Source organism: Camarhynchus parvulus, chromosome 1 (assembly GCF_901933205.1).
Source record: "Camarhynchus parvulus chromosome 1, STF_HiC, whole genome shotgun sequence".
Taxonomy (NCBI): Eukaryota; Metazoa; Chordata; class Aves; order Passeriformes; family Thraupidae; genus Camarhynchus; species Camarhynchus parvulus.
In genome coordinates this window covers 9,510,095-9,532,323 of record NC_044571.1, presented here as the reverse complement: position 1 = coordinate 9,532,323, position 22,229 = coordinate 9,510,095, and the positions used below count along the sequence as shown (strand labels likewise).

The 22,229-nt window shown below is 36.7% G+C and overlaps 1 protein-coding gene across 1 annotated transcript in view; it reads right to left on the bottom strand.

The window, feature by feature from the left end:
* Positions 1-2,729: 2,729 nt before the first annotated feature.
* Positions 2,730-22,229, bottom strand: part of CFAP47 (cilia and flagella associated protein 47) — a 260,858-nt gene continuing 241,358 nt past the window's right edge. Inside the window, 2 exon segments of the mRNA XM_030954886.1 lie at positions 2,730-2,982; positions 13,019-13,187. Coding sequence (XP_030810746.1) covers positions 2,761-2,982; positions 13,019-13,187 — 391 coding nt within the window. The 3' untranslated portion in view covers positions 2,730-2,760.

The following is a 22,229-nucleotide window of genomic DNA, read 5'->3' as shown; positions in this document are numbered from 1 at the left end:
TTTTCAAAAGGATCCTGATGGGTATTCTAATGTGGAGAAACAAAGTTTTGGGGTTTTTCCTACTGGTTTCTGATAGTGGCTGTTCTGATGTGGCATGAGGCACAGAAATCATTGTGAGGGCATCTTCAAAAGCCATAACTTGAGGCTGTGTTCATTCTCTACCATTGCCCTTTAAGATTATGATAATGAATAGTAATTTAGAATTAATTCAAAGCTAAATGATTTGGGCTGCTTTTTTCCAGACCTGAGCCCTGAGCGCAGCAATTGTGTTTAGCTCTATCTAAAAGAGCTGAATTCCTCTACAGATTATATTTTTAGGGTGCAGAGGGATGGTGAGCTTGCCCAGCTCTTCTGAAGCTCACATTTAATGGTGGGTCTAAAAGCTCTGAAGTGAAATCTGTAAGAAAAAAATAACAACCAGCATTTTGTAATCTTTTCCCATGTGAGACCTTTCCTTCTAGGAGTTGAAACACTAATATTTTAAAAATGGCTCAGTAATTCTATTAAAAAGGAGGAAGCAAGTAATGAATGGAAGTTATCATTCTGGAAATCTTCCAGTGCTGCTGCTTAGAAACTGTTTTTAAGAGATATACTTGGAATTAGTCCTTGCATTACAAATAATACAGTCACCTCAGCAATGGAAGTGCAAATTATCAAGCTAAGTAGCAAAAATGAATTTAACAGTTTATATAGTCACTGTAATCCATAAATGCATGCAGATATTATGTAAAACACTGTGTATGTCACAACCACACAGCTAAAATGGTCTTTCTTTAAATCATCTTTGCAAGTGTATTCTTCATATCAGAAAAAATATGCTTAGTTCTGTTTAAACTGTAAGAAATTAGAAAAATACATTTTTACTATTAGGTCCAAATTTAATTGACAATGACATATCTTGCATAGCTCAGAAGTGACCTTGTACACATTGAATAAAACCCCATAATTTTGTCCTGCAAGCAGAGATTATGCATTCATCCCTTTTAAAATAGATAATATAAATGGTTCCTTTGAAAACACCCCTCTGGTACTATTTTATTGCACATTTTCCCATGGATGTTTAAAATGTTTAGATGTACGACAGAATTTGAAATCTAATACATATAGCAGCAAGTGCAGGCAAGTAAATCAGGCATAACATTTCTGGAGTGAGCACCATGTAATTTTTAAGTGATTCACCTCTACACCACCTGCTAATCCATTTCTGGGAGAATTAGAAAATTTTGTGCATCTTGCAAAAAAGTGCCATTTTAAATAGGAAAGCATAACTCTAAAGGAGTGAAACACGGATAAAAATGCTTTTACAAAAAGATGCAGTCAATGAAATATTTTCTGAACACCAATCATTAGTTTGAAACCATTGCTGGTCCATAAATTCTGATTTCTTACAGTCAGATAAACACTTACTTCATTTATATATGCAGATAGAGCCTTCCTATGAAACCCAGCTGCATTTGTGGTCTCAGCAGCATTTAAGATAAATATTACAACAGCTTCTTTCTCAATGTCTTCTAGAGATATCAGTATGGACAGCATCTTTCCAGTGTTGTCCACTGAATTTATAAAGCTGATTTTATTCTCACTTCAGATTACCTGGTTTCTGACCAAAATGGGGCACCCTGCATTTAGAAGAGGTATTAAACAGCACCATTGCTGCTTTATGCGCTCCCAAAATTTTCTGTAATAGCTTCTCTAAAAATGTGTGGCATAAACAAAATCCTCAAGCACATTGCGGTAAAAGGGTTTTATTGGTGCTCATTTGCACTGACCTACATAGGTTGTTCTCAGGCTCCCCATTCCTGAGCACTGATGCTCAGTCTGTATTGGAGCCAAGAAGGCACTTAGTCTGTGCCAAGCCATCTTTTTGTCAAAGTACATTTTGCCATCAAAATAAAGGCACAAATACAATTTATGTTCTGTTAGTAAAATCAGGAAAAACGATCTCAATGAAGAAAGCAGTCAGGAGTTACCCATCCAATGATCTTACAAAGCATGTCTGTATAGATCTAATTTTCCACATTATATCAGGAGCAGAGAAAGCCTGAACTCCCATCTAAAGAATGGAAATAGAAACACACTAGGAATAGCACCTCTGATTTGTTTATTCTAGGAAAAAAAGGAAAATCTGTCCTCATTCCTCACTGAATTCTCATAGCCTTCCATATGTTAATATTCTAAACCACTCTATAAAATATACCTGGCATACAATCACTGCAGCAGGACATTTTATTTCACTTCTGTGCTATGTATAATTATCAAAGATTTGAAATGTTTGAAAATAACAAGATTGTTATTTTATACACAGCAAAGATGTCCTAATCAATCAAATTGGCCAAAGCAAGAAAAGTAAGGTTTTTCTTATTGAAGAGAACAGGGATTGCTTTTTCTTGCTTGGTCTGCATGCGTATGATGTGCTGAACATCACAAAGAATGTTCACTGAAACTTCATATTACAGTCTTATTAAACCAACATCCTTCAGAAAGCAAAGCATTAGTTTGAGTTACCCAATCTTCAGATATAATTTTTTAAACATAAAGCTTTTTCTCTGAACTTGCTGATATCTGCATGACATAAATAAATTGTTAGGCATCCAAAATCCCTTACAGAAAACCAAGAATATTACTAGGGCTCAAGTGCTCTGAATCTTCCATATAGAACATACAATCAATGAATACCATATCTGTTTAAAAAAAAATTAACAAACCATATGTTCTTTTTATCTGCAGAATTTATTTGTTCTCTCACCAAAAACAAACAGATTATAACTTTTCCTGTCTATTCCTAAGGACCAAAGGTGCTCCTTTGATAGGTGAGGATGCTCCAGTGGTTGTAAGTTTCAGATTTTCACGTACAAAGTTGCGCTGTCGGACTGTGAATGATCCTCTGTAGCTGCTGGTGCAAACCACTTTTGCTGCCACTGCAGGTGGCTCAGTCTGTGGAGGAAGTCCATTGATTATATATGTCCACTGCATTGATTGTGTCTGAAAATAATGAACAGGAAAAAGAAATCAATGATCAAATACTTGTAAATTCATCAGTGATTTTACATGAAACATTGATTTCAAAAGATATTTGTATTTTTCCATGTAATGCACTGGAATAACACAGAATGAGAATTGTAGTCATGGAACAAAGAACTGAAATCAGGTTCAGCTTTTTCCAGGACCAGGCATAACAAAGATGAGAAATTTACCTTCTCTGGCTGATCTAAAATTCCTTTTTTATTTAAAAATCCCAGAAGTCTGTATGTTTTTCAAAGAGCTCTGTATGTTTTTCAAAGGTGACTGTTCCTTACTACAACATGAATGCCTCAAGTTTGTACAGCAGGGTTCACTTTCAGCTCTGCTATCTGTAACAATGGTAATATCAAATGGTGGGATTTTCACATTAAAACAATGAACAAAACTGAGACAAAAGGATTCAGAGCATGCACAAGAGAGTTGATGCTTCATGTTGGAATTTCTAGTTTGAGGCATATTTATGTGGATTGAAAATGACACTCTTCATTTGCTCTCTGTTTATAACTGGTCTCTAGGAATGGAACATATGTTTCCATGTCATGTCTTGTAATGCTTGAATACTTGATTCTTCCTGAGTACATGGTCCTTATTCTTACTACACAGCCCATCTACCCATGCTTAAGGACTTTTATTTCTATGAATATTAGGGTATAGTGCTGTCTACCTCCCATGCTTCATTTGTGTCCTGAAACAGAAATTTGGTTGTTAAAAACTTGTGTAATTTTTGCAGATCTTCCAATACTTTGCTTTCATAACATATCATTTTAATTTTTGAAAGCAGGTCTTTATTCCAAGTCTCTAGCACTTTCCTGTCATTACATATGGAAAAAGGTATATGCCTGGGTTTAAGTTTTCTGTTCTACTTTTCTTTTAAAAACCCCTCAAACCTACAAACTAACAACAGAAATATAACAAACCCAAAAGATATTACAAGATTTCAAGTGATTTGTCATTATGCCCAGCTTTGTACTGTGCAAAAGGACAAAGCAATGCATGCCCACTTTAGGCATGGTGTCATCAATTCCCTCACACTAGTGACTTAAAATCTCAGGTTTTATATCTGGGGCTTTTCTTTCTCCTTCTGAGATAAAGCCGATAGAGGAAGACTGAGTAAAAACATGGCATTTTAAGGCTATGAAAATATATTCATACAAGTGAAATTTGGCTTTTATACAGAACACAGAGCATGAACATAGTGCACAGAACAAAGCAGACTCTGACTTTGCAGTCTCAGAGCAGGGAAGTCACATGAAATGAGTGTTATTTCCAAATTCCCAAGGTCTGCCTTTCCCAAGACACAGCAGTGCAATCACACAGCTGTGCTGGCTGTGGTTCCAGAGCAGGTTTGTGGTGCTGTCCTGCTGTGTTGAATTACAAGGGCACAGCTCAGAGGGTCACCTTTCTCTGCTGCTTCCAGTTTTATCATTACAGGAGGAGTTGTACTTCGTGGAATTCATCATCCATTTAAAACTTAATCCTTAGAACAATCCATTGTAGATAGAAACATTAGACCTAACAGTGTCATTCTTCATCTAAGGAAACAAAAGGTCAGAAAGGCTGATATGCTCTCAAATTGCTCAGGAAAACAGTGCTACAGTCAACCCTCAAAGCTCATGAGTCTTTTTCTCAGCTGGCAGTCCAGCTTCCCACATGGCTGGATTTGTGACCAATTTATTCATTCCAGTGTGAGCTTTGTGTTCCTGCTCTGCTGCTGGGCGTGGCAGTATCCCAGGCAGATCTGGCCTCTAGAGAGGTGCCACAATACCCACAGAAATGGTGACCAATTTTCACACACCATAAATGCTATCAATGATCTCCAAAGCACAGGGTGTATATTTGCCTGTTATTCATTGCATTTTGTCATTTAATTATGGTCTAGGTAAAGCACTACAAAAGCCACAGAGATGAGCAGTGAACCTTCTCCACCTCCAACCTTCTGTGGAGGCATCCCATATTTATAGCAACATTCAGAAGAGGGAAAAAAAAATGATAAATTTTTTCCTGACTTTACTAAGTTTTGTTACATCAGTTTTATACTTGCCACTGAAAAAGTTTTAATCTATTATGTTTATCTTTGTTATCTTTCATATGCTTCTTCTTACCATTCTAATTGCTACCCTGTTCAGTGATAATTTATATTTAAGGAGTATCATTGCAAGCAGTTTTGAATTTATAATACAGATATTCAACAAAAAGAAGTTTCAGAACATTAAACCATAAACTCTTTGGCTCAGGCTTTGTTCTCTGCTGTGCACTTATAGAGCATTTATATTATTTCACAGATATACTGCATACACTTACAGCCCCTAAATGCCATCATCACATGAATCTCTAATTGTACTTTTAACCAGCACTTTGGCTACTGAACTATACTTTTCTGCACCAATGTTGAAATAATAACTGAGGGTTTTTTTGCTGTGTATTTTTAAAGAAACCTCTTCTTGAAAATCGGCAGTACTGATTTTACATGCTGTCTGCTGAATGTCTTGCCTTATTCCAGTAAGATCAGTAAATGAGAACTCAGTAGATATTTTACCATGTATGCTTAGTTTTTCAAAATTTTTATTACTATCCTACTAAAAGCAAAATTTAAATTGAAATGGAATATTATTCTGTGTAAAACAGGCAGATTAACTCTTCTTTATTCTCAACCTTATATAATACCGTGAAATGAACTAGTAACTCTACTGTTTGTAAAGGCAGCAGCCAGCAAAACCAGGTGTGACATGAACCAGCTTCATGTCCAAAGGTAAAGCTGTCATTTAAGAGAAGTGGCTTTCCAAAATGAACTCATTCATTCATTAACTTCAGTACAAAATTAAATATTTTCTCTTTCTTTAATAAAGCAGATGAACAATTTAGTATAAACGTAATTTGACCTCAGTGTCATACTCACTGTGTGAAAGTCTCATGGATTATTTCAAGGTCGGAGAAAAGATCTGGTGTTTCAGCCAGTGATTTAAACCTAGTAGCAAGTTACTAAAAAAATATTTTTGTTCATTAAATCCACACATTTTGTGACTTGATTGTCTGTAGTATTAGTAATAGTGTGATTTAAACAAAAATGGTGGGCTATTCCATCTCTCAACTTCACTTATCGTCAGCATCAAACTGACGATAAGCATCAAACGGACTTCTGGAGAGTAATAACCTTATGTAATTTCCTGTTTGCCACAGAAATATCCTGGATTGTGTGTCCAGTGGAAAAAAAAGGGTTATGGCTTGACTTGTTGGAAAAACCTGCCTATTCTGTTGCTGTGTCAGGTGTTCTGCAGTAGGAGACATTGCAACTCCACCCTAATATCTCATCTTGAACTATGGTAGTTTACCCATTGTAAATCATGTGCCATCATCCAACACTAATGGAAACAATCATTGAGAAAAAATTTACGTACACATTAAGTAAAAAAAACTAATGTTGTGTAAGGTAAGCTCAGCATTTTCTGCTAAAGGAAAACAAGTGTCACACATATGGAAAAGTTACTGTAATTGTCAGCATAACTTGGGGTTCTTTGTTTACCATTAGAACCACCCAGAAATCAGTAATTTTCAAGGCAACCTAGATTTAAGTATTTTGCAGTAACCTTTAGGCAACCTGTCGTGAGTTTAGTAGTTGGAGGAGTGGTTAAGGCTAATAGTGTTTAATTTTAAGACACTAGGCTTGGCTATTGAGTTTTGAGAACATAGGGGTTAGAAAAGCACACTTTTTTTTGATTTTTGGCTAGTAAAGAAGCAGTCCTCCTGCCCGTTTCTCTTCAACAGGGGAAAATCTATGGAGTAGCTGGTTGCTGGACTTTTGGACAGCATGCCTGCTTCCTCGCGACACAGGCTGCATGCAGGGGGGGGCTAACTGAGAGGGTTTGTTTTGTTTAGGGGGTAGACAAGTATGGGGGAAAGAGGTCCCGGAGAGAGAAAACTGTGCTTTTTGGACTGGTAAAGCACCCTTAAAGATAACCTAAGTATTCATGTCCAGTGATGAGGCGCTGGGCATGCAGGGAAGAGGTCACATGGCCCCAAGAAAGACTCTCCTCTTGATGGACTAGAATTGAGTATTTACAGGGTGATGGAGAAGTTGAAATTTGGAAGATGTATTGGAAATGTGGTGGGGGGAGGAGGAAATGCTTTTTGTGGAGTTTTCATTTTCCAGGTGTGTGTGTGCGTGTGTGTGTGTGTGTGTAGTTTTTTTCCTTTTTTAGTTTAGTTAATAAACTTTTTTTTTCTAAAGTAGAAGCCTGCTTTGCTTATTTCCTAGTCACATCTCACAGCAAACACCAAAGAAGTATATTTTCATGAGGCACTGGCATTGTGCCAGTGTCAAACCATGACAAACCACAAATGTCTATTTTACTACAATACTTAATTTGCAAGAGCACAATATTAGTTGCTCAAGCTGTAAGTAATTTTTTTGGGGATAAGTCTGTAAAGCTTAACTTCAGTAATTATTCTAACCAATATGAAAACTGCAGCAAGAGCAAGTCTATCTTCAAAATTCATGCAAGTGCCTCAAAGCTACTGCTTTGGGTTTCCAGGTCAGACCAGCAAAGTAAAGCACAGATCATCACAGTTTCAGACTTCCCTGGAATGGTGGAGAGGAAGAAGAGAGACTTTCAAAGGCCACCCTCATATGACCATAGAATTATGATGGAATATTTGATTTACAAGCAGCATTTACTTGCCTCAAAAGCAGGCCAAAATTTCCCAAATCAGAGGAACACTTCTTCCTATTTTTAAGGCAATGCAGTTTATTGTATCAAATTTGGAATAATTCCAATACTAGCTCCGGTAGTAACAAAGTCTAAAGATGAAATTATCAAATCCGCTGCAATCTGTACTATGACTAGAACAGAACTACAAAAGAGAATCTCTGTTAAGAAGATATATCTGATATAAACATAGGTAGGTAAGAATCCAGGCTCCCTGTGATGCAGATCTAGGCCTATTTCACACACTATTTAAGAAGAAAGACCAGAGCATATTCTGAATGTCCTTGACAATCTGAGGGAGGATTTCTTGTTGAAATGAATGACTTTCTTTTTTCAAAACCTCAGTATTCCTGAATCAGAATGTGAAGAGAATAACAATTTGGCTCACCTGACTGGAGTAATGGCCATGTACTGAGCTAAATCTCTCTGAAAAATGTTTTTAACAATTAAAAATGAGACATAAACTGCCACTTCTTATTACATAATGTAAGTTATTCAAGTAAGTCATTCAATCATCTTGATGGCTGACTGAGTAATGTTCATGAAGCAAATTATTCAGCCAATACTGGTGATAGTCACCAAAAAATTTATATTAAAGTCTATTTGTTTGGTATCCAACCCATTTTTATTGATGGATCATGATTCATAGGAATAATTTGCAAAACACAGATTATCCATGGGTGTTCACTGTAGGCTGGAAGTGCTATTGAAGTACGTGGTAAATAATTGCCAAAGCAATCTGTTAGGAAAGTGGATTGGGAGCAAGGATCGGGAATTTCAAGAAATACTGTATTCCAGCTAGCTTCCAAATACTGTTAACTCAAAAAACTCTAAATACAATTCACAAGCCTTCTTAAAAAGTAAAACCAGAAGAAATTACAGGTATTGCATCAAATATTTCCCAGCCATTGATTTATACTGCAAGATTTTGTTATACAAACAAACAAACAAACAAAAAGACCAATTACCATCAGTGTATACAGAATGAAATTAAAGCAAACCTTTATGTGAACTTTGTAAGAGAAGAGCAAAGGCAAGAAAATTCATGGATCAAGACAATGGTAGCTTGATAAGTGAAGGAAGGAAGGGGAAAAAACCCCAAAGCAATAAAAACCACCTCCCACAAGCAGACAAATGCCCATCCAGGCTCTGATCAATTTCTAATAAAGAAGATGCATAAGAAAAATTTTCTTAGCTTAAAGAATACTTCCAGATACAACTAAAATTTATGTAATTGGTTTCTGTACTTCAAATATTAGGTGTTTCACAACATTGCTCAGACATTATATAATCAAAATCCTCCAGAACTGACAGTGTTCTCAGTACCCTTTTCAGCAATGGTTCCCACATTATTATCACCTTTTTCCATTATCAGAACTGTAAGTCTTAATAAGCAAAGTAACCTTTCCTCGTGCTTGTGAATCAAAAATGTTGAGTACTGATCCTGCAGTTTCTAATCCTACAACTCAAGCCAGCACCAATATGTATCTTATTTAATGGGAAACTACTTCAATTATTCTAGTAAGTTAGTTACATTTTTCCTTGCTCATTCTTTTCAAGAGATAAAATTTAAAATAACATTGAACTATGGTAATTATGAAATCCACCAGGAACAAGGCAGTTTCAGCAAGCTGCTGAATATGTAACAGTACTGTTTGCTGTTAAGATATGCAAGTTTGCATAGACAAGTTTAGAGAAGCCACACCTGGGTACTGTGGCTGGCACACTGCATCATTTATTTGCAGAACAGCATGACAAATGGTTTTGATATGCTATCTTCCATAGGCTAAGTTAGTGATTATTCAGTAATAAAGGTGCACAAGCCTGACTTCTGGAGGGCTTGATAATGTTACCTGCAATCTGGTTCACTCTGACACCTATTTTATCATTTAAGACTTATTGTGTGTGCCTTCTGCTTTAGAATATCTCAGAAGTCTCACACATGAATTACAAAGCAATTGCTCTGGTCTCCAGCTGAATTCAGCACAGTGAAAGGAAATTAACTGCAAGCCCACAGGAACATTTGCCAAGGATTCCCATCCTCCTGGCTGCTCCACCTTGTGCCTGGCTGTGATTCCAGCCCCAGCTGCACCTTGACATCCCTCAGCTCTGTCAGTTCTCTGTTCAGCCTGACTGGCACACCACAGCTCTGGGATGTCACTGGGGCTCAGGAAGCCCCTTCTGGACTCACAGCATTTTACAGCTCATCCAAGTAGTGTGCTAGTGTGCTCTCTTCACTTATTTAGCATTAGGGATAAAGGCAATTCTAAATTTAGAAGTTTGATTATGGAAAAATAGCTATTTAAAAATGCTGTTCAGGCACAGTTTCACTGTTTCTTACCTGTAGCTCAATTAAATTGTGATGTCCTCATTCAAAGCTACAAGCTTTTTCAAAGAAACAAGCATGATTATTTTCCTTACCGCCTTTTTGTAATAGTTCATTCTTTGATCTACATAAAATTTTAAAGTAATTTTCTATGTCACTTCTGCAAAATTAAGATTCCTAGCAGCTATTTAAATAATTATCTAACTTCAATTGTTTTGAGATGTAGTTGACTGAGAACAGAAGTTTTAATGATGGTTAAAGAGCTTTAACTGCTTCAGCAAAGTAATTAAGGTTTCCTGCCATTAATAAAATCTACTGTAAGTATTCATGAATATTAAAGAATTCATTGAATTCTCAAAGAATTCATACCATATCCCACGAAGTACTTGATTTGTGTGCAGAAATATAAACTAGTCAACATTATTTCAATTATACATATATATAAGTATTCAGTTAGTAAAATGTACACACTAAGTTCTGGTAGAGACAGACTGTTACATATATGTTAATGCTAATTAGCTTCTCAGCATTGGGTTCTCAGCAGGATAATAAAACAAAAAAAATTGTACATACAATATTTGGTTTTAAAATTTAAAAGCAAATGAGAAAAAGATGACTGTAGGATCTTCCTCCTTAATCCCAACCTCAAATTTTCCTTTACAACACAATTGTAATGATGAACATAAACAAAAGAACTTACACTGCTATCTCTGCTACTTTACAGCTTAATTATCACTGTTCATTGAAATACACAAAAATTACAAATCTGATACTCAAAGAATTTAATAATAAAAATAGTTAGTGTGTTAGGAGTATGAGTTTACCCTTTGAAAATGCAAAAGACATTTTAAAGCAAGAGCACTGTAATCCTTTATTACAGCACAGCAGAAGAGAGGCACTGCAAAAGAAAAGCTTCTTCAACATTTCTAAAAATAGCCCAGAGCCTCAGCCAATATATTGGCTAGAGAGGATACATGCAAGAAAGGTTCTTCAGTGTTAGGTCAAACACTAATTGCATTTCACCACCTCCACTGTTATTCCCCAAATAAGAATGATTTAATACAGCTTTTATTTCATATATCTTACTAAGCCTCTCTCCCTCAGTTTATTAATGGAAATGATTTCAACAAACACAAAAGGCAGAAATGAGTATCAGGTATTCTGAACATCTCATCAAATCTTACATCAGGTCAGTGCTGAGAGCACAGCAGCTGAATCACACACAGCCACAGATGCTCTGCCTTCCACCAGAACTGCAGGAATTAAAGCTTGTGCGGAGCACAAAGGGGGAAGTCTGGAGTACAGAAAAGGGCTACCAAAAAGAGCAAAGAGAACACAAGCCTCATCAAAACATTACTGAAACCACTTAATTCTGCAATTTGAGTGAGAATGTTAGAAATATCTCTAACAAACTGTGATGGAGTTATACTGGTCCAGAATGTGCTTGTGAGAATCAAGAATCCTTGATGCATTTTTAAATATCCAGGAATAGATACAACAAGATGTGATCTGATATATATATATATAGATATATATATATATGTAATGTGTATGAATGACTGACTTACTGCAGCCACACACGGTACCAAAGGTGGAGATGAGGAAGAGCTGTCTGCCTAGATCATAACCACAGACTGAGGTGTGAGTGCATGTAGCTTAAAAATCCAATTAGACACAGGCCATCTATACTGATAAATTCCTAAAAGGAAATTCTGAATTACTGCCTGAGTTCCTGAAGAGCTAATAATAGCCTTTGATCATTGTGTTTGTCCCATTCCAGACAGATTTATGGTAAAATCTCCTTGTTAGTGATGAAAGCTGAGCCAAGGACAAGCATAGGTACTGCATTTGTATGTGCCGTGCCTAAAAACAGCAGTTCAGCTCCAAACTTCAAGTGTCTGAGCTCTGTAGCTGTGTCATACACTGCTTTTTAAACACAAAATAGGACAAAATATATTCAGTAAGCTATCTTATTTTTCAAATGGAAGAGTGATAAGCATCATTGCTGTTTTTGTAAAGAGATTGCATTAATCAGACATCTAATACAGTAAAAGAAAACAAGTAGGAGGGGTTGAAGGACCTTGTTTTTCCCAGGATTTGAATTTCTTATTCACTGTTATACAAGTTGTCACTTCTAGAGATAAAACACTATGGTGACTTGCCATGCATCTTTTTATCAACTTTGTTCTGACCATCTTATTTTTTAAATCAATATTGCTGTTTCACTTCTAATATAGTAGTCTGAAAACACTACCAGCATGCAGTGAATAGAGTGAAAGTACAAACCATGATTTATAGAGAATGTGGGGTTTTGCCCCTGCTGTGTGTTTTCAACAGATTCCTTCTAAAGAATAACTTAAAACTTGAAAATTGGTTTCTGAGAGCATTTTAACTGTTGAAGGAATACATGTCTTCAAATGTTTCCTGACCTTCACGCTTACACAGGCTATTTGGTTGCAAATAATTTTTGTTTATTTTGCATCTTGCTTCAAAAGAGCTACTCCTGGCTTTGTGCTCTGAAATTCTCTCCTCCACAGTTGGGCACTTGCCTTCTTGGAGCCTATGATCATATAAGATGTATAATACAATTAAAATCAATAACTTAGGCTTCACATATTCAATTACTTTAATGTTCTCCACCAGTTCCTAACAGGATTATATTGATTTCTCTGTGAAAATCATGTTGTCCATGGAGCTGGGGCGAACGTATCAAGATCAAGTACCTGCCTCTGGTGCTGATGGCAAAAGGATAATGCAGAAATTATAATAAAGTGTAAAATACAGTACATTTTTCCAGTTTCATCAGTAAATTCTCCAAAACCAGTTTTATTCTTGTCCATTGTGAGGAGTAGCAAAGCCATCCCAGCACATGCACTGGGTGTGTTCCAGTGCTGCTCCTTGGTGCAGGATTTCTCTTCCTGCTGGCACTCCTGAAGGAGGATTTGTGGCTGCCCTGGGGAAGGCTTACCTCAATGACCAGGGTTGCCGTGTGCTTCCTGCCATACATCCTTGGCTTGTATCCCACTGTTATATGGGTTCCCACAGTGCCTTCTGGGAGAAGTTCTCCAGCTTGTGGCATCACAAGGAAATCAGGATCACTGCCTGCCAGGAAGTGTGCAGTGAATGGCTCCGGGTACCTGCAGAAAAGCACAGGAGACTGTTGTGCCTTTTACAGCATCTTCACAGAATTTATCTGCAATCTAACACTTGGGCCACCATGTGGCATGACTCAGGAAACATGGCATGGAATGAATATGGAATATTAACAGCATTCTTACTTACAGAGTAATTAGTTTGTAGTGGTTCTTTATTTATACACAGGGACCTGCATACTGGTATTTCAAACACATTTACATGCTATTATAAATATTATATTAACTATGGCAGAAGGATAGCATTTTCCACTAGAAAAAAAAAGAATCATTTGACTTGCAAAAATATCATAATAGTGATAGAAGTAAATTCCATATCAGAGTAAAAATCCATTTTTCCTATTAAAAGTACCCCCTTTTCCAATGTCTAATCAAATAAAACTGACAAGCTACCCATTTTATTAAGGTTTATGACTAGAACTGAATTTGCATTCTGGCACTGTTACTAGATTAGGAGGGAGTTCTGAAAGCCTTGAAATGAAGATATGAAAAATAATAATTTTTTATCGCTGTTTTCACATTTTTCATATGCCATAGACTGAACATTTTAAGATTTTTACAGTATCATAATTAAGTTCCTGTATTGATAATACTGTGAATCTCTTATCTCAAAGAATTTCTGTCACAGGTACTGCAGATCTTGTCTAATGCCTTTGTTCACAGCAGTGCTCTTGGACCCAAAGAAAACCTCTAGTCCTGGTGAAGACAGTGGCTGAGCACTATAAAACAATCCTAGGCCAATCCCAAACTAAAGCCTGTCCATCACAATTCCTCAGGGACTCCTTGCCATAAACATTCTCAGCATGAAAAGAATGTACATTTTTGTATTTTCTGGTGAGGCATTCTCCTTTTAGTCTTTATGTGTGTTGCTGAGGACAACTCTATCACTCTCTGAACAGAAGGAGAACACAGGAAATTGAAAGTAGAAATACAATGGGATGGTCAAAAATTAATCCACAACAGCCTGGCACTGCACAGCAGGGCAAGTCTTGTGCATGCTTAGAGGGAATACATTTTCCTGTATTGATAAAACCTGAAGAATGGAAAGCTAACAGTATCTCAAAGAAAAGCTGTTGAAATCTGTTTATTCATGGACTGTCACACCAGAAATAACACTTTTCAAAGAAAATACCCACAAAGGAATGAAATTTAATATTTTATGGCAAGTCATATCTCTGCGGAAATGTTCCACATTTCCTGGGCAAGCACTATCCTGTGGGTGGCACGCTGGGCCTCTGTCATTTTGTTTAAAAATAACCCTCTCTTGGAATCTGTTCTCATGAAAGGTTGCTCTATATTCAAAATGCTCTCCTGAAAAAAAGGTCACACTGCCAGTTTATAGAAACAAACAGTGAGAGTGCAGAAAACAGAAACCAAAAAGCTTCTGGTGCCTCCAAAACAATGAACTGATACTAAGCAGTGCTGTTGGACTTGGGTGCATCAGCAGGTTTAGCCTGGCTTTTCCTTTAGGTGACAGCAAGGTGGGCAAAAGTACTGAATGTCTGAAACTACATTTCCAGTCCTCCAGTCTTGACATCAAACTTATGCTAACAACCACTTTTTGTGGTGCCTAAAGCTGTGCTGCTGAGTTTATAGCCCTGGGCCATGAGCACTAATCCTGCTGGGCCTGAGCTCCCATCCATGTGCCAGAAAAGCCTGGAATTTTCACATCTTTGTTTCCCAAAAGAAGTGCTCAGCTGAGAATGCCTAGAGCACACCTACTACACACAGACAGCAGGAATGGGATCAAAAAGAAGTGACAGATCTTGACTGAGCAGCAGAGCAGAGCACTCATCAAAAATGCCTGAGAGAAATATTTTCATGCTGAAGACAGACCTGGACACAAGTCTTCATTTCCAGCATCACTGCTCTATTGACTAGCTTCAGGAACATTTCAAGGCAGCACTTTCAGTGTCTCCCCTGCTCAATCTGTTTTTCAGTGAATAGTTAGGGGTGAGAACTCCTAGTAAGTGCTTGGTGTCTTTGTAAACATCCAAGAGCACGACTTGGACCACAGATGAGATGATGAAGTGCTAGGGGAGATGAGGCAGGGGACAGGCTGCTTACACAGCAGACACAAGAAAATACAGATTTCATTCCTGCAGAAATTGCCTCTTAGCAGGGAGATATGCAAGAGTAGCTTGCTTCAGAATTTTTCAGAGACATCAAAACATTCAGAAAACACAGAGGAGAAAAAGCCACAGTTTTTGTCCAGACAAGGGGATCAGACAGTTTAAAGTGAAACTGTTAAAAAACTCACCTATAATTATGCACAAGATATTTACCAAGTCAGAGAAAAATAATGTTATTACATCACCCTTGTCAGATTTTAAAAATGGAAAGAAAAAAAAATAAAAAAAGCTTTAAATAAAATCTGCATGCTTCTTGACAGCATTATCACAAGGTGCTACAGGCAGGTATAATTTTTGAGTAAAATACATAAAGGCATATGAACTTGCATGAACACATATAATCACAGCTAAAACATCCCTGTTCCCAAAGCCTGTCAGTTTTAAACAAAAGAGTCAGGGTGTCTACTGGATGCAAAATGTTTCTCGGAGTAGAAACTATAGATGTTTCTCAGAGTAGAAACTATGTCCAAGTAAGGAAAATAGAAATCCTGACAAATTAAATGTATAGCCATAAGATGATAGGCCAGCAGGGATTGTGATGAAGATGGTACAAAAACCAGCAATTAAAAAATAAAAATTATACATAATCAGAAATAGAAACCTTTCACTCATAAATCTTGCATTGTTTAAAAATAAATCTAAAAATTCCCCCTGAGACAAAACAAGCAGTGCTTTCACTGCTGTTCACATTAGGGAGATGAACTGCAATGCTGGGTACCTCACAAGCACAAGTAAATTGCTTTAACTTTCTCATCTTTTATAATAAAGAGAAATCTGGAGATGAAATTCCCAGAATAGCACCCGAATTTCAGACATTATCATTTTCTGTGTCTGTATATTTAGTTTATAATTAAAAATTAATAATTATGTTTTTTAAACTTATTAAAATTTAATTCCTCCTTTTTGATTAATCCTTCAGGTGAAACAGTTCTGGAGTGAATGTTTGGCTTGTCATTTCTCAGCCATGAAGGTCAGTTGTGAGGCAGTCTGCACTTTTTCAAGAAGGGTGGCAGATAAGAACATACTTTATAAAGCTTAATGATGTGTAGAGTTTTGAAAACACATATAAACCAAGCACAAATGAATTAGAAAGTGTAAGGGCAGAAGCCTTATAAACCAAAGAAAATAAATGTGTTTTCCCATCTGTCTTTCCTTAACTCCTCTCATAATGGTTTGACACTGCCATCAGACAACATAAACTCTGTCCTTACTCAAATAATGAACAAGAGTAAACACTAACTTGAATTTAAATAATGATTGGACAATCAAATAATGACAACTTGGAAAAGAGGTTGTCTTGTCTTGCATGGACATTTTTATAATTAATCCTTTAACCTTGTCCTTATCAATGTTCTCATGCTACACAATTTTCAAATTATTGAACTAAAAAACAATAGCAGCAACAATACATCTTCAACCAAAGAAGATGTTAAAATTTATATTCCTGTAGAGATCACACTCCAAAACTTATAAAATACTCATCAAAACTGAAAATATCTATTAAATTATGGCTCAAAATAGGTTTAATGTTTCTCTTCCCAAAACTACTGAAGCCGTAAATCATTCCTGTAGAAATGTATTCCTTTATAAAACTCAGGATTTTGAAAAGCCATACATAAAAATACCAGCACGTAGTCCTTTTGGCCAAATGCTTGGGTATTTTTTGCAAATAAAAAATAATCTGTAAAGTAGGTTACTGCTTCAAGAAATAAGGGATATGAAAATGTTACAATAGTTCAAGTAGTTCAAACAATAGTTAATCATAACTAAACTTATTTATTTTACCTTGTAGTTAACATCTGTTGGATGACACAAGAAATTTCATTTATTACATAGTCAAGTCCTTAAAACATATTAATTGTATGCTGTTGTCAAATTCTATAGAATTATTAGTGATACTTGGTATGATTTAGAAAATTTCTTATCAACAAAAAAAAATTCAATGGAAAAATAAATTAGTAACTCATTATTATTTATAAAAATTGGTTATGTTTCATACCCAAACTAACTCTGGTTTAATTGACCACTCTAAATCCTGAACTCTGAACATCAGAAAAGCTTTAAAACTCTGGCTATCCCTTCTTTGGAAAGGCTGCTGTAGAATTAAAGGACTTTCAAAAAATATGAGCAAACACTGCATGAGAAATGCCTGTCAGAGAATGCTTTACCAACCCTAATATGCCTTTTTTTTTATGTACATGCTGTAAAACCAGAGCAGGAGTTAGAGGTTCTATCTGCACAAGCTGATTTCTGTCTCATCCCTGTTCTACCCAGGGGGGCTGTTTGCAGATTGACTGATGACTGCATACAGGTCCTGGCTAAATGTGTGACATGTCAAGGATTGCGTTGTTAGGAACAGTGATCATAACTTTGTGAAAGGTCTGCTGAATGTTTACATCATCAATATTTCCCACTTGTCTCCATTCAGACTCCAAAAAATGGAGCCCAGTCAACATTTGTGTTTTGCAGCTGTCCCTGTGTGGGAAGTACTAAGAGGAAGTATTCTAATTACACATTTAGATTGGTGGTAGAATTTTGCAGAACTGCTAGCAAAGAGACTGGCAGAGGAATCCAGCCCTGTACATACACAGCAATGTGTGAGAGAGTGAAGGAGAGGATGAATGAACTGAGAATTTAACAAATGCATTTTCTTGCAGCATATTAATCCTGGCTCACGGTAGTTCTAATGAAATATCACAGTAATTAGAGTAAAATAGAAATGGTTCTTAAAATTGTAATTGTAAACATTTTTTGTTGTTGTTTTCCCTTCAAAATAAGGGAGGATGTAGAAACAAAATGGGTAGCCCACAAATTCCTCAGAATTAAAACTAATTTTGTGTGACCAAGGAATGTTTTTAATTGAACATTTATTCTATGCAGTAGGAGATGTACATAGAGGAAATAAGGAAAATCTCCAAAGAAAAGTTGGTTAAGAAAACTAAATCTGCATGTGTAGTCATTTTAAAGCCTAATTTCATCTTTATTTTCATCTCCCCAGCCCAACAGTTTGGGTCTTTTCTTCCTCTTTATTCCAGCTCGGTTTCCATAATCAGGTGGAGCCTTGGATTTTGCAGATGTCCCTCTGTGGAGATCACATCAACCCGAGAACATGAGGCTGTTTGCTTTTGTGACAACAGGTGCCACGTTTTTCAGAGGGGCAGTTTGAGTTTATCCAAGAAGTTCCCTTAATGTTACAAATATCCTGCTTGTGATAAACACAGGATTGGAGTGACAGGGCAGGATGGAAAGATGGAAAAAAGTCTACTGCATATGGGAAGCCATACATGATTGTAACAATCACTAAGAGGAATGTGGGAAGGCAGAACTAAACTGGTGAAAGGAAACTCTGGGCATAAGAAAAAAGCAGACAAAACAAATAGGAGAGAATTATCCCCCAGCTTGAGTAAACCTGCAAATGTAGTGTGGTTTACAAAAGATTTCCAAGTGAATATAGTGTTAACAAATATCTGTCTATCTGTCTGTCTATCTATCTATCTGTCTATCTATCTATCTATCTATCTATCTATCTATCTATCTATCTATCTATCTATCTATCTATCTATCTATCTATCTATCTATCTACCACACATCTCATGCTGGCTACCGAAGTATTTGCCCTGGAAAACATAAGGTAACATTCTGCTGTAGGTGGACGTCAGTATTTTAATGGGAAGAAATAAGTCCAACCACCAAAATAACTCTGTACAGGAAGATAGAGCAGTAAATAAGCTCCAAAACCCACTTCTGTATTAATGCAAATGTCCTGATCCCAAACTTAATTGATTAAAAATACATTAAGCTATCTTCAGTGTGCCAAATATAGAAATGGCTAGTTTTCTTAAGCAGAGTATCACTTTGAGAGTTTTTATTTTATGTTTCAGTTACAGATTTCAACATAAAATAATAGACCAATAATTTAAGATAGATATCAAATAAATTTCTGTGAGTTTTATTTCCAAGGATAATATTCTATCCGTTTTGGTTAAAACTGCTGTCATTCTGTAAACCATTGGCATTCAATAATGTATTTGGTATTAAAACAAGCACTAATATTATCTCAAACATTAGAGGTTTATACTAAAACAAATTACTCCAGTGGAAATGCTGCCAATGATTTCAGCTGGTGTTGAATTACTCCTGCATTTATGATAAAACCCGAAAAAGGTCATCCATGAATGTTAAGAAGTGGTAGATTTTTCTTATTTAGGAAGTGAAATTTGCTGATTTGACTCTAATCAAGCTTAATGCCAATACAAAAAACCCTTCAACAACATGTCCCTTTGGAATTTTTAAAGCTGAAAGTAAAATATTGGTCTACTCTCTTCCAACTGACATAGGTGCATATAGTTTTAAAAAATACATTTGTTTTCTTCATGCCATAAAACTGTTTAGCTGCATTCTCAGTATCTTTCATTATTTTCTGGAGCACATATTGGGCTATTTCTCATTGTGTGAACTTTAAATGTATTGAAAGGGTGCATTACATATTTTCATGAACTGCTGGAGCTTTCATCATTGCAGATCATTGTGAAGAGCGTAGCAATGACCTCCCATTTTTAACTGATCATCGTTCCAAAATCATTAATTCATTCTGAGATATCCTGTACACACTGAGGATTTTTGGGGAGGAGGGGAGGGAGGGGAGGAATGTGGAATTTAAGGAGGAAGGCAACATTTGAGTTGCACTAGCTGTAAAGAAAAAGAAAGCTAAATCCATTGATCTCATAGATTTACTGTGGAGCATTGAAGATCCTTGTTCAATGTGGTGTGTGTGTATGTATATGTGTATATATATATATATAAGAATTCTAACCTGTTCTTAATAATATCCTGAGCTTTTTTAGGGCCTGTGGCTCTCCAATACTATTTGTTGCATCACTATGCACCCTGCTAGCTCAAAAAGATGCAGAGGTGCTCTCAGTGATGCTGTGCAACCCCTCTCTCCTGGCAGTAGCAGGAGAAAAAGACACATCTGCAGAGTCCCTCGCTAGCAGGTTACTCAGAAATAGACCTGTTTCCCCCACAGTTACTCCCCAGGCAGCAATGCCATGAGCTAATGTCCAGCATAAAAAAAGGAGACATCAAGTATCTATACAGGCAAGTAGAAAAAAACCCCATCTCTCTTAAAGAAACAGAACTGCTTCTCTATGGATTGTGCTGCTAATTGATTACCAAGAAAATTCCAAAGGGCTGATCTTTTTTTTTTCAGGGAGGATCAATAGGATGGCGCTTTGTATCCTATTCAAAATTTTTAAACAATGTTTGATTATTTGTTTTGGTTTTAATCTAAATAATTTGAGTTATTCAAGCATTAAATTATACTTATTATATAATGTTTTTCTCATGTAATTGCTTTTAATCTGCAGGTCCACTATACTATGTGTTGGTTGGCTGAGTGTGCTATTTCTATACAAAACCTCCACCACTAATATCTCCTAAGCAAATCCCAGGTGAGACAAAGCAATGTATAACTTATGGGGCAGTTCACAGAATCACAGAGTGGGTCAGGTTGGAAGGGATCACAGGGGGTCACCAGGTGCAGCCTCCCTGCCCAAGTGGGGTCATCCCAGAGCCCCCAGCACAGGATTGTGTCCAGCCAATTATTGGATATCTCCGCTGAGAGAGACTGCACAGCCTCTCTGGACAATCTGCTCCAGTGTTTCGTCATTATCTGGAAAGAAATTATTGCTGATGTTCAGATGGAACTTCCGTGCCTCAGTTTCTGTTTGTTCCTCCTGTCCCATTGCTGAGCATCACAGAGCAGAGCCTGGCCCATGCCCTGACCCTCCCTGCAGATACAGACAGGGGTCACGGCCCCTCTCAGATATCTCAAGGTTGAACAGGCCCAGCTCCCTCAGCCTGTCCTCATTGAGATGCTCCAGTCCCTCCATCATCTTTGTCACCCTCCACTGGACCCAGTCCATGATTTCCATGTCTGTCCTGTCCTGAGGAGCCCAGAACAGGACCCAGCACTCCAGGGGATCCTCACAAGGCTGAGGAACAGGATCCCCTCCCTGACCTGGTGGCAGTGCTCTTCCCAAGGCACCCTCATGAGTGGAGTTCCTGGTACTGTTTGTAATACAGAGCTTTTTTACTACATGCAAACATTACATTTTGCATTTGAAATGTGTGAGGGAAACACTTGCTATATAAAATAAAGTTGAAATTTGTTTAAGGGCAAAAGAGGATCTATCTTCCATCACTGCTCTTTCTTCATATAACTATAATGACTCAGGTTTTATGACACCTTTCTGGAGAACATCAGGTATCTTCACTGCTATCAAACACCTACCAGGAGATTACAGTACTGCCAGAGCAATTGCTTTGCTTTTGTTCCTGAACAGCCATTCTACTGAATCTGTTAACTTGAACACTGTGATAGAAGCCTCTGTCAGAGTCCTCAATTAACATCACTGACAGACATCTAAAACCTGGAACAACTGTCCCTCTTAGAGACACAGCTTTTGGAAATAAGCCTAAAAAAATATCAGTTGTAACCAAATACATTTCCTGATAAGGATGAAACCAAAGGATGTATCCACAATGAAAGTGTCAAGCTGCATATCTGGAACACTTTCTAGATATATAGTAATGATCATTAATTTAAAAGAAAATAAAAGAAACTTTAAAACTTCCATGAGCTACATGGATTGTACACATTATGATTCATTCAGATTCCCTGTTTAATATTTTAAAACTTATCTATCATTACCACACAATTTATTCTTTAACATCCTGCTGTATACAAATGACATGGTAAGTTTACTGCAACATTGCAAAACTCTGGGAAAATAATTGAAATATGCAAAAATTATATATTAATAGAGGTTTATGCAGGACTTTTAAAAAAGGAGAGTAACAAAATACTGAAGAATTACACCATTATTTTAGCAAG